The sequence below is a fragment of the Procambarus clarkii genome, chromosome 32, assembly GCF_040958095.1.
Source record: "Procambarus clarkii isolate CNS0578487 chromosome 32, FALCON_Pclarkii_2.0, whole genome shotgun sequence".
NCBI classification, from domain to species: Eukaryota; Metazoa; Arthropoda; class Malacostraca; order Decapoda; family Cambaridae; genus Procambarus; species Procambarus clarkii.
The window spans coordinates 18,541,048-18,555,018 of record NC_091181.1 but is presented as its reverse complement, the minus strand read 5'-3'; the positions used below and the strand labels follow the sequence as shown (position 1 = coordinate 18,555,018).

The 13,971-nt window shown below is 45.5% G+C and overlaps 1 protein-coding gene across 1 annotated transcript in view; it reads left to right on the top strand.

Moving 5' to 3' along the window:
• The window catches only part of LOC123759293 (tripartite motif-containing protein 59), a 127,914-nt gene that overhangs the window by 83,825 nt on the left and 30,118 nt on the right, over positions 1-13,971 (top strand). The window contains exon 4 of the mRNA XM_069334985.1: positions 3,688-3,834. Coding sequence (XP_069191086.1) covers positions 3,688-3,834 — 147 coding nt within the window. The remainder of the gene's footprint in view (positions 1-3,687; positions 3,835-13,971) is intronic.

The window sequence follows — 13,971 nt, the reverse complement described above, 5'->3', positions numbered from 1 at the left end:
CTGCGCTCTGTCAGGTCGTCTTGGAGTGGGTGCACTTGGTCGTGGTCGAAACGATCACGTCTCTCAGATGGGTTTCCCGACTGTTTCCAGTTCAGAAACAGGACTGTGCGAACCTGTGGTTTGTTCTGGACTTGTCCCTTCTCAACACCTGGGTTTCTTGCCCCTCATTTCAGATGACCACTCTGTCCCAGGTCCGACTTCTGTTGGAGCCAGGTGCTTGGATGGTGTCCCTGGACCTCAAGGATGCGTATTTGCACGTCCCAATTTATCTGGGGTTCTGGGACTGACTCGGTTTTGTTGTGGGGTGCCAGAGTTACCGCTTTCGTTGTCTAACGTTTGGGTTGACCTGGCACCTCGTGTGTTCACAGGCCTTACCTGGGTCATGGTGGCCCGTCTGTGTCTGTTAGGTGTTCGGGTTCTGGCCTACCTTGATGACTGGCTGGTTTGGGCTCCATGTCAGTCCACGCGTCAGCTCGCCAGGGATTTATTTCTTTCCGAGCTCGCTGGCTTCTGGTTCCAGGTGAACTGGAGGAAGTCCCATCTGGTTCCCTCTCAGGTTCGGTCTTGGCTGGGTCTTGTGTGGGACGCTCTAACCGCTTCCTTCTCTTCCTCCGGTGGATCTGCTTCGTCTGCGTTCCAGCCTTCGTCTGTTCCTGAGGGGGCTCTCGGGTCACATGGCGGTTGCTCGAGGGTTTGTGCGGGGAAGCCTTAACTTTGCCGTGATAGTCTACCCACCAGGTTGGGTTTGGCTTCATCGGCTCTTCTGGCTCCTTCGGGGGCGTCTCTTCCGCCTCTCTTGCGACCTCTGAGTTCGGCCTCCTGAGGCTTGGCATCGGTTGCTGCGTTGCCAGCTTCCTCTAAGGGTTTTTCGGGGTTCAGTGCCTTGGCTTTTCCCGAGCCCTCACTCGATGTGTTCACAGACACATCATCTCCTGGGGCTTTGTGACCTGTGTTCACCAAGCTGGCCAAGGATGATGGGGTCCGTCCTTCTGTCGGGCTCACAGCACGGTGCTGGAGTTCGCGGCTGTGTGGATGTCGCTTCAAGTCGCTCGTGGGTTGACGATCCGGCTCCATTTGGACTGTTTCCCGGTGATTCATTGCGTGAATTGCAAGAATTCGATGCGGTCCTTGGCTCTTTGGGGCTGGTCACTTTGGGTGATTCGTGTGCTGAGTTCTCAGGGTTTGGCTCTCCTGGCAGTTCACGTTTGGGGGTCCAATGTCCTGGCAGACGGCCTGTCCCGCTTCCTTCCCCTTTCAACGGAGTGGACAGTCAACACAGAGTCGTTCAGTTGGCTCTGCCTCCGGTGGTGGACCTCTTCATGTCGGCGTGGCGCCCTTCCTCGACTGCGAGCCGTCGGCGTTGATGCTTTTCGGCAAGACGGGGCTTGGTGGGGTTACCTGTTGCTCCAGGTCCTGGCTCGCTGGGAGTCTTACCAGGGTTGAGTTGTCCTTCTGGCTCCTTGGTGGCCTGCCCAGCCTTGGTTTCAGGTGCTGCTTGCTCAGTGTTCGAACCCGAGGGTCTTCCCGCAGCTCTGCCTCTTTCAGCAGATTGGTCCAGCCCGTTATAAAGTTAGTTCATTCTTCTCCTCGAGTCTTCGCGTCTGGGTTTTCTGACTCGAGTCTATCACAACTTGTATGGTGTGCAGGTGGCTTTGTTGTTGGTCTCCCACCTGCGTGCTTCGACTAGGCGGCAGTATGAAGTTTCCTGGCGATCCTTCCGGTTTTTCCTCACTGCATAGGTGTACTTCGGTCTCTGATAGGGTTATTTTGTCCATCCTTTTGTGGTTGTTTCAGGATTGTCATCTTGTGTCAAATACTGTTGCCTCATATTGTGCGGCAGTGACGGAGTCGTTCCAACTTGTGTTCGGTATTGATGTTACGTCTGCTCCGTTCCGTAAGCTGTCTCGTACGTTATTTCACCACCGGACTGCTCATGAACCATCTGAGGCGTCCTGGTCTTTGAACCGGGTGCTCTCTTTTCTCTCTTCAACCCAGTTTGTTGTGGCCCCTTTGGTTCAGGACTGTTTTTCTAAGGCTCTTATCCTGTAGGCATTGGCCTCTGGGAGGTTGGGTTGGGGAGCTTCATGCTCTCCTCCAGCGCAGGGGTTTCTGCTCTTTTGGTCCTGGTAGTAGGTTTGTTCTGTTGCAGCCGTCTCTTTTTTCTGGCAAAGAATGAGTCTGCTGTTTTCCAAAGGGGTCCTTGGGTTGTTGATGCTTGGATGGTCAGGCCGGGGAAGCATCATGTGTTGTGTCCGATTGCGGCTCTCCACCGTTATATGTGCGCCAAGGCTGTGGTGGCTGGGGATGTGCTTAGGGTGGACCCAGTTTCCCTTCTTTCCTGTTCCCGGCTCGGGTCTCCCGGGTCGTCCGTAGGGTTAAGTCCGGCCAGCTTGCCATCTATCCTTGTGCCCATGACCTTCGTAAGTTTGCTGCACTGGCTGCCGTCTTTGGTAACATGTCTTGGGTTGATATTCAGACACAGGGTTGTTGTTGGTCGGACAGGGTTCTGGCTGCTCGCTACCTGGTCAAAGTCCCTGGACCTAGTAGGGCCTGTACTGCATTGGGTCGGCGGTTGCAGCCAGTTGTCTCAGCTTCGCGTTGAGGAGTGAGGACTAACCGCCACTCGGGCATCCCTCCCCCCTCCGGTCGGCAGTGTTTTTCGCAAGTTTTGACATCCATCTTAAGAACTGCAGGGTGGATCGCTGGCGTGAGGGTCTGGGGCTCCTCCTTCCCCCTCCCGGGAAGGGAAGGTTGCGTAGATAGTGGCGCAGCAACGTGATGACGTCTTGCTCGTTTGCTAATTTTCGTCTGGGAAGTTCTGTCCTCTCATTCAGCTCTCAGTAGCGATATTTTCACCAGAATAAGGGTTTGTTTTGGGGCACCTACCTTTCTGGCGGCCAGACCTGGTCGATGGCAGACTTTGAATGCTCCCAAACACAAGGGGGTTTCTATAGGCCAGTGCTCCTCGTGCCTCTCTTGAGGGGGCCAGGTTCTAGCTCGTGGTCCCTGGTAGGCAAGAACTCCATGCACATTGACTGATGCCAGAAAGCTAATATATCCATATCAGCCTTGATATCTGCGAGGAGCCTCTGGGACTCACCCAGAAAATGACATTTCATTACATTCAACCCTGGGTTTTTTATCTAATACCTGAAACATTGTTATTAATGAAGTCAACTGTCATCTTGGTGTTTCTCTACACTGTGGTTATCTTGAGGTTATCTTGAGATGATTTCGGGGCTTTTTAGTGTCCCCGCGGCCCGGTCCTCGACCAGGCCTTCACCCCCAGGAAGCAGCCCGTGACAGCTGACTAACACCCAGGTACCTATTTTACTGCTAGGTAACAGGAGCATAGGGTGAAAGGAACTCTGCCCATTTGTTTCTCGCCGGCACCTGGGATCGAACCCAGGACCACAGGATCACAAGTCCAGCGTGCTGTCCGCTTGGCCGACCGGCGTGGTCAGTGTAGCGAAACAATATTACTTATATTGTGAAATTACTTTATTCAGAGCCTGATGCTTCATTATAGTCCAGCCTCCACCATTAATGTTTGTGTTGGTAATGACAGGTGCAGGAGACCATCAGGGAGGCCCTGGAGATGATGACCACAGAGACAGGTGCCACAGCTGACCCCGTACACCTGGGAGACTCAGCCTCCACCATTAATGTTTGTGTTGGTAATGACAGGTGCAGGAGACCATCAGGGAGGCCCTGGAGATGACGACCACAGAGACAGGTGCCACAGCTAACCCCATACACCTGGGAGACTCAGCCTCCAGCATCATGAATAAAGTTCAGGAAATCACTGAAGAGATCATCCAGAAGCAATTAACAGTAAGTTTTTTATTTTCTCTCATAGGGTCTCAAACACATAGGTCATATCACAAGATATTGAATTGTGTTTTGAGGAGAGGAAGCCTGTTATTAGGTTTATCGGGGTTCCCCAAGGTCAACTACTGACTTTCCTTAATATACAATCCATAATAGTTGCCTAACTCCTGGATAGATATTTACTGGTAGGTGAACAGAGACAATAGGTTAAAGCAACAGACAACAGGAAACATGTTAACCATTTCTGGCATGCATGGTGATTGAACCTGTGATCCTCTATTGAACCCGGGGTCCTGGCCCCCCTCACAGAGGCGCACAGAGTGGGTGACACTTCACCAACCTACCAAGAAAGCAAACCTGGTTGAAGGGGTTCTGGGAGCTCTTCTACTCTCCAAGCTCTCTACTCTCTACTCTCCTTCAACGGTGGCTTCAACTTGCGATTGTTGCTGTGTCGTTTTGGGCCACCGATCATGGCTTCAAGTTCTCTGCGTCTAAGACTTGTGCTATGACTTTTACTCGGAAGCATGTCGTTCTTCGTCCCTCTTTGTCACTTTATGGTCATCCCCTTGTGTACAGGGATTCCGCTTAGCTTTTGGGGTTAATCTTTGACACTCGTTTGTCTTGGTCAGCCCATATCTCTTACCTCCGAGTTGAATGCCCTTAACCTGCTTAAGGTTTTGTCCCATACTTCTTGAGGAGCAGATAGGCGCATGCTCCTCTGTTTGCGCTCCTCTCTCGTCCTGTTTAAACTCGATTATGTTTGCCCTGCATACTCTTCTGCTTCTCCTACTTTTCACCGTCTTGATGCTTTGCACCATACTGGGTTGTGTCTCAGCTCTGGTGCCTTTCGTTCGACTCCCGCCCTCAGTTTGTATGTTAGCACTGGCTTCCCCTCTCTCTCCAGGACTGCTGTGATCGCTACTGTCTTCGCTATCTTGCGTGGTCCTTACAATATCCTTCCTCTCACCTCTGTCGTGCTTTAATTTTTACCCCTCCTGTAGTTCCTGTTCCTCTTCATCGCCTCCCTCTTTCTGTCCGGTTATCACGCTTACAGGATTCTCTTTCTGTTCGTAATTTCTAATGTTTCTCCTCGTATTGTTCCTTCCTTGCCTCCGTGGAGAGTCCCCCTTTCAAAGTTTTGTATGTCCTTGACCCGCATCATTAAAGCTTTTACCCCTCCTGCAGTTCTGAAACGCCTTTTCCTTGAGCACTTTTCTTCACACTCCCACTCTATTTCCATCTTCACCGATAGGGCTAAATCTGCGGACGGTGTGGGCTACTCTGTTGTTTTTCCTGACCGCACTTATATGTGTCGCCTCCCTTCAGAGGCTAGCATCTTGACAGCAGAACTTTATGCTATTCTCTATGTTCTCCGTCTCTTGCTTTCTCATTGTCATTCCTCCTTTATGGTTGTAGTTGACTCTCGTAGTGCCCTCATGGCTCTAGGGTCCTTTAATTCTGTCCATCCAGTGATCATCGAAATTCAACATTGGCTGTTTCTTATTTCTAATAAATTTAAATCAGTAGAGATTTGCTGGGTTCCCAGCCATATTGGTGTTTCTTTAAATGAGCGTGCGGATGCTGCTGCTAAGGAAGCTATCCGTTCTTGTCCCATCTCCCGTAAAGGTATTCATTATCTTGAGGTTATCTTGAGATGATTTTGGGGCTTTAGTGTCCCCGCGGCCCGGTCCTCGACCAGGCCTCCACCCCCAGGAAGCAGCCCGTGACAGCTGACTAACTCCCAGGTACCTATTTACTGCTAGGTAACAGGGGTATTCAGGGTGAAAGAAACTTTGCCCATTTGTTTCCGCCTCGTGCGGGAATCGAACCCGCGCCACAGAATTACGAGTCCTGCGCGCTATCCACCAGGCTAAGAGGCCCCTGGTTTGCGCCCCATTATTCCGACTTTTATCCTGTTATTCATTCCTCCATCCTTGCCCATTGGCAGGGTTGTTGGTCCTCTGTAGTTGGTAACAAGCTGCGTACTCTCAAATGTATTGTGTCCCCGTGGCCTTCCTCCTACCACCGTAACTGGCGGTGGGAAACTGCTTTAGCAAGGCTGTGGATTGGCCATACTCGCTTAACCCACAGTCACTTAATAGAGTGCGGCCCTGCTCCTTATTGCCCAAATTGCTTTGTCCCTCTTTCAGTTGTGCATATCCTTGTTGAATGTCCTGACTTCCAGGACGAGCGTGTGTCTTGCTTTCCGACCGTCTCTCGCGGTCACTTGTCCCTCGATAGAATTCTTGGTGAATTGGATACTTTTGATATTGTTCGCCTTACGCGTTTCTGTTCTCGTATTGGCATTCTTGGTGATATTTAGCACCCTATGATTATTTCGCACTTTGATGGTGCTACATAGCCATCCCGGTATGGTGCCTTCTTTTGATAATTACCTTCCCTCATCCATCAGTGTTGTTCTCTAAGACATCTTCAGGCATTAACACTTTCGCGCTTTCGATTAGAGATAACTCGTCACTGGTTTTTCTTACGATTCCGCATAACTGCCTACTTTTCTCGTCAATCGAAAAAATATTTCTATAAATTTCATTTTTTAACCGAAATGGATGGGGATACTCTCAGATTGTTCTCCATGAAATTCCCGTTCTCCCTCACCGAACACATGGCATCTCGGCCTACCCGGTCACGTGGTCGGCCCATTGTTTTGTTGACACGCCAAGTGCCCACACTGCGCTCCCCTCTCGCGGCAAACGTGACCCGTTTTACGCATTTATTTCCGTTCCGTTTCCGTTCTCGTGTACCTAAAACCCATTCAATACCTTCAACATGGATGCTGCACCAGGAACAAGCAGTGGAACGCAAAACAAAGGTAGGAAATCTAGGAAAGCAGAAGAGATCGCCAGGATTTTCGATCTGTATCGTGGGGTCAATCTCACTCCATCCAAGATTCCCGACGTTGTTGAAGCCTTTTCAGGGTCTTCTGATGATGATTTGGAGGCTGACGAACCGGAAAATGATGTTCTTTATGAGGTTTCCTCAAGTGATGAAGATATTTCGAGTGAGAGTGAGGATGAGAGTGATGAAGAAGCCCCAGCCCCGCCACGCGGTAACCGCACGTGTCCGGTACCAAAGAGGGCTAGGCTGGGTGATGATTGGAATCGTAGCAATACTCCTCCCATCGTTGATGACTTTACTTCAACCCCTGGCCTAACAATTCCACTACCTGCTACTCCATTGCAGTTTTTACAATTATTTTTCACTACAGCAGTGGTTGAATACTTAGCGTATGAAACAAATTTGCATGCCACACACGTCATACATCTCATGGCTGAGTCAGCAAGAAAAACGTGGAAACCAGTGTCGGTGAAAGAAATGGCCCGATATTTGGCCCTGTGCATACTGATGGGCATAGTGAAGATGCCTACAATGAGGATGTACTGGCAGACGAATCAGATGTGGCATTGTCGATTCTTCAACTTGTTTATGTCGTCTGCTCGGTTCCAACACATTTCTAAGTTCTTCCACATATATAACAAAAAAGGCGTTCCATTGAATAATAGTGACCGATTGATAAAAGTTAGACCACTAATGGACTATTTTTCAGAAAAATTTGAATCTGTATATATCCCCAAAAAAGAATTGAGTCTCGATGAGGGTACAATGGCTTGGCGAGGCCGCCTCTCTTTCAAGGTCTACAATCCCAACAAGCCTGATAAATATGGTGTAAAATTTTATATGTTGGCCGAAGGGAAATCAGGCTACATATATAAATTTGATGTGTATTGTGGAATTGGAAAAACGACAGTGGAAACCGTGATGGGGTTGATGGCGCCCCTAGTCAACAAGGGTTATCATTTGTATATGGATAACTACTATAACTCGGTAAGCCTAACAGAACAATTACGTGAAGTTGGTGTTTACACATGTGGCACACTTAGACTCCAACGTGGCGCCCCCAAGGATCTGCAACAAGTTGTAAAGGGTAAAATGGCAACCGACACGACCGTATACATGCGTAAGGATAACACCTTTGTTATAGTTTGGAAGGACAAGCGCCCTGTCTCTGTCATCACCAATATCCACAATGCCGACACTACTCAAGCACAGCGCAGGAAACGCGTTCGTAAAGGTGACGGGAGAACTGGAGTAGAAATTGTGAAAATGAACAAACCCAAGGCCATAGTGGATTACAATAAGTTCATGAAAGGTGTTGATCATTTTGATCAAATGGTCAAATATTATGAGTTTGCAAGAAAAACCCACAAATGGACCAAGAAGATCACTTTCTATTTTCTGCAAATGGCCATGCACAATGCATACGCATTGTATAACCACTACTCAACAGATACAAAAAAACTAACACTATTAGAGTTTCACGCAGTAGGAATAAAAGCCTTATTGGCGTGGAACAGCAAGGAATGGCCAACAACAACAAGTATACCACATGTTCCCGACATAGATGCCAGCGCAGCTCCTCCTGCTGACTCGGCAGTTTCAACACCCGGGCCATCTGGTGCGAGGCGTCCTCTGTTCACCTCAACACCTAAAGCCCACTCATCAACCACAAATTCTGAAATGGACATTGAGGACATAGAACCACTTGATGCTTCTGATTTCATAGAAGATTCTACTACAAGTTTGGTGGTTCCTGTAGAAGACAATATTCTTCCAGTGAATCCAAAAAATACAAGAATTATAGATTCAGAACAACGTCTCAACTACAAGTTGACGCATGAACTCGTGCACTTGGCTAAAAAAAAAAGATGCCGTGTTTGTTACAAGTCTGGCAAAAGGAGGGACGTGATATATGGATGTAAAACTTGTGATGTGGCACTGTGCGCGGCACCTTGCTACACAAGGTACCACCGTAAAAAGATATTTTGGGTGGAGAAAAAATAACCACCGGCAACAGCTTCACTCCACCTAAGAAACATCAGATGAGCAACTTCAGGATCAGAAGCCTGAAGATGGTGGAGTGAAGAAAAAATGCTCAACTGTTGATCTTCAATCAACATAGACAGGGTAAGTACACCTATTTTGAATTTTTTATCATCTATAAGAAGTTATATTATATACGTTTTGTAGAGAATTTATTTGCGAATTTTTTGGTACCAGAATGAATATTATATCACATAAACTTCTATGAGTAAAAAAAAAAAAAAACACAAAGTATGTTTGGGGGTGTGGCGGGTGTGGCTCTGGGTGTGGCGGTCGTGTGGCAGTGGGTTCCCTTTAGCCGTTGATATATCCAACACGTGGGAAATATTTGTATGTGTTATGTATATGTCTGTGTAGGGAATTTTACTGCGATCACTGTCATACAAATTATAAAATGTTTCAACAAGTATAAACATGACAAACATCAAACGAACGAAAACAATGCGTTCGTTTCTGCCGCGAACGCATACTGAGCGACGTGGTTCTATATTTGGCGCTTCTCTTACACATGCTTTGTACAAATGTTATACATTTCATCTTATAGAAAATTTTATTGCGAACACATTGGTATAAAAAAGAAATACGTACATAGAAAAGTAGGGTCAGGAAACGTATAAATGTATAAACTTTCCAAGCATGATTTCCCCCCTGTGTTTTCGCCAGTGCGCTCGCGGCTAACTACTCACCACTTCACACACTCTTGCGGGTGGGCAATTACCTATATTAAACATTCATATGCATATGTCCGTGTAGAGAATTTTATTGCGATTCCAATGATACCAAAATTACCGATGTAGGACAACTGTAGGCTTCGCAACCATTAAGAGAGTGGAAACATTTTGTTGCTGTTTGGCGCTCTCGGCGAGTGATCTGCGTAGTTTTTTATTTGGTGTTGATACTCCTTATGCTTGGGCGGCATTTTATAGGTATGCTCTTATAGACAATTTCATTGCGAACACAGTGATACCAAATTTAAATACGTGCGCCTTCAATTATTGTCAGAACAGTCAAAAGAGTGTACACTTTTTCGGTCTTACGCGTAGGCGCGCGAAGTGCCGAAAGCATATAGGGTATTCATTTTTTTTGAGCGCCGAGAGCGCGAAAGTGTTAAATATCGCTCCCAAATGTAACTAGTTCATCCTTTTCGTATCAAACTTGCACTTCTGTTAAAATATATATTCTTAGCTAGTTTATCTTAAAACTTTTCTCTGAACAACAATGCATAACCCTACCTAACTTGACGTATCTGTACTTGCCTAGTCAGAAATGCAAGAAAACTGCAAGAAAAATGACAGGTTGGATAACAAGAACTTTTCACACTAGAGATGCTATACCGATGATGATACTTTTCAAAACGCTTGTGCTCTCTAGAGTGGAGTACTGCTGCATAATGACAGCACCTTTCAAAGCTGGAGAAATTGCTGACCTGGAGAGCATGCAGAGATCCTTTACTGCTAGAATCCACTCAGTAAAACATCTAAACTATTGGGACCGACTAAAGAGCCTAAAACTGTACTCCCTTGAGCGCAGGCGGGAGAGGTACATAATAATTTACACGTGGAAAATATTAGAGGGGCTTGTCCCAAACCTGCACACAGAAATAACATCACATAAGACCAGAAGACATGGCAGGATGTGCAGAATACCCCCGTTGAAAAACAGAGGTGCAACAGGTACTCTGAGAGAGAACTCTATCAACATCAGAGGTCCGAGACTGTTCAACACGCTTCCACTACACATAAGGGGCATAACTGGCTGACCCCTCACAGTGTTCAAGAGAGAACTGGATAAGCACCTCCAAAGGATACCTGATCAACCAGGCTGTGACTCATACGTCAGGCTGCGAGCAGCCGCGTCCAACAGCCTGGTTGATCAGTCCGGCAACCAGGAGGCCTGGTCGATGACCGGGCCGCAGGGACGCTAAGCCCCGGAAGCACCTCAAGGTAAGGTAAGGTAAGGTAAGGTAGCTTATCCTAACCTGACTAACCTAATGTAACTTTCCTATTCCCCTTATCTGAGCTAACTTACCTAACCTAATATAACTTACCTAACTTAACTTACATAATCTAACTTAACCTAATGTAACTTAACTTACTTAACCTATCGTAACTTACCTATCCCTAACCTAACTTATCCCACATAACCTAACCTAACTAAACCTAATCTAAATTAATGTAACTTACATAACCCAACCTAACCTGATTTAACTAAACTTACCTAATCTAAACTAACCTGACCTACCCAACTTAACTTACATAACCTAACCTTACTATCCTAATTTAACTTACCTAGTGCAACTTACCTATTCTTCTCTATCTGAGCTAACATAACCATCCTGACCTAACCACCATACACAACTTACTAACTTACATAACGTAACATAACTACCCTCACCCACCTAACCTCCCCCACCTAATGTAACTTACCTAATATAACGTACCCAAACTGACCTAACCTGGCTTAATTTACATAACCTAACCTATCCTAACTTACCTAACTTAGCTTACCTATCCTAACCTAACCAAACTTACATAACCTAACCTATTCTAACCTAACTTGACTTGGCTTTGTTGCCGCCGAAGGCGGCTAGTTTATTGTGCACCCCATACTCATCCTGTGAGCGGTAGCGCAAAAGCATTACAGAGGGCACAAAAGGTCTTTATCAGACCTCATCTTAGATTATTACATAAACAATTTCTTCAATCCTTCACACCTTATAGATACAATGTCAGCTAGTTACAGAGAAAGTGCTATTACAAGAGCTACATATTTACAGTAAGTCATCATACATTAATGGTAGGTCTTATCGTTAATACATAATAGTTTGGCCAATGGGGATATTACAGAGTCATAGGGGAGCTTCTGTTTATTATTAGTCCTCACAATACACTACTTGTTTCTGAATCTCATATGTCATTCATCTACTGGAAGCAAAATGTGGGTACAGTGCAAGGATTTCAGGTAATTTATCCATGGTAATAAGATAGGTTGCCATATCATACAGAGTGAGCCTAGACTTATCTCTAAAAGGCTCAATTTTACAACAATCCAAGATATAGTGTTCGAGTGTGTGTCCCTGCCTATGTCCACACACTTTACACTTTACTTCATCTAGATCCCTATACAAGCCGAACTGCCAGAGATACTTGTAGCCAAGTCTTATACGAGCTGTGACAACATCTGTTAGTCTACTGACTTTGTTACTTGCCCCATACACATGTTTTACTTCACACATTTCATTGTGATGAACAATGGACCTACTAGTTCCAGTTTGCACTGTTCTACTTTCTTCAAATCCATCTAGGAGTTCTCGTCTAATGACACTTTTAAGGGACCTATTTGATAACTCAAGATTCCATTCAATACTGTCTTTATTTACTGCAGCCTTAGCAAGGGCGTCAACTTTGTCATGTTCCTGCATGCCAATGTGAGAAGGAATCCACAACATTTTTATATTTACCCTCTTGCTAAGTATTCTTACATATCTACGTCTAGCTTCCAAGACAAGCACGTTATTACTTGATTGCAAACTGTTTATTGCTCGTAGTGAGGATAGGGAGTCAGAAATAATTAAGCTGTCTACTTCAGTGTTGTCAATAATTTCGAGTGCTACCAGTATCGCTATCAACTCGGCCTGCATTGTGGACGCCTAGTTACTAATTCGGATATTTCTTTGAATTGTGCTGCCATCGGGCTGATGAGCAATAACAGCACTTCCTGCCCTCCCTGTAGCTGTATTGAGTGATCCGTCAGTGTATATGGTCTGTGCAATGTTGTTTTCAGCTTGTATATTGTGAATGTGCTCTATGGTGCTTAATTTAGCAGCAAGCTGAGCATGAGAGTTGCTTGTGATTAGTTTCTTGGTGGGGTATGCAGGGGTCAGGATTTCAAAAGGTACTATCTGCCAGGGTGGAAGGAAGTGCTGTACTCTTTCATCTGTATATACATCGTGCAGTCCCATCATTTTAATATGAGTGGCAGTTCTTTGAATCCATTTAGACTCGCTAGTTCCATTTCGTATGTGTTCTAACAGTGCAACTGACACAATGTTGTTTTTGTTATCACGCAGCAGCTTTAGTCCCATCATAAGATTAATTTCAAATATTCTATCTCGAATGCTAAGTATATTTAATTCTTTCCGCATGTTGAGAACTTTGGTAGTTATAGGACAGCCAAGTATGAGTGCTTCATTTTGCATTTTTTCCAGTCTATCAATACTTTTGCCATTCTGCAGGACCAAAGCTGGTGCATGATAGTCTATCAGAGACCTTATATACGCTAAATACATCATTCTTGCTATTCTAATATTAACACCATATACTTGGCTGTACCAGCCTATCCTAATGTAACTTACTTAGTCAAACTTACCCATCCTGACCTAACCATTTTACATAATTTACTTAACATATCTTATTTAAAGTATCATTTCAAGTGTTATTTGTTAACCCTTAAATGGCACATGGCTATATACCATTTGACACCCACAGGTGCATGCAAAAAAAAATTATTTTTTTTTTCTTCCTAACCTGTTAATTTGTGTTCACTGATCATGGGGAAAAATAATAAAAAAAATCGTAAGTGGCATATATTGCCCGCTATAGGGCGGGGAAGTCTGGCAAAAAACAGGCGCTGACTCAGCGTGCGTCCCCAGGTGGTCTGTTGCTTGTCAGCTGTCAGGCCGGAGTTGCCACAATGAGATAATTACCTAATTATTTCAATGTCTCTAATTGATTTTTCGTAGTTTTTTTTGCTGTAATATTATACAATAGTGTGTAGTGTGATATATTTATATAATAAAATGAGTTAATCATCGCTGTACTCAAAAATATGGTGTGCATATTGTTGATTCAATTATGTTCATCAAACAGTGAACAAATACTTTGTCAGTTATTACACTATATACACAGGTTATATATAAGTATCTGCATGTTTTGTTCACCATAACGAACCACTAAGTTGCTAATATGCGTCAAAAAGTAACGAGGAGTGACCGCCACACTCCAGCCAGCCACTCACTCCCTCCCTCAACACCTCACTCGCCCACATTCTCCTCCCACCATACTGTTTTTGCTGTTATTCACTATATACAGATGTTATATATAAGTATCTACATTCGTGTTCACCATAACGAACCACTAAGTTGGTATGCTGAGTGGCAGTGGCAGCCCGCCACTGGCTGCCACTCCCTCCCTCCCTCACCTCACCTGACTTGCCACCATTCTCCTCCCACCATACTGTTTT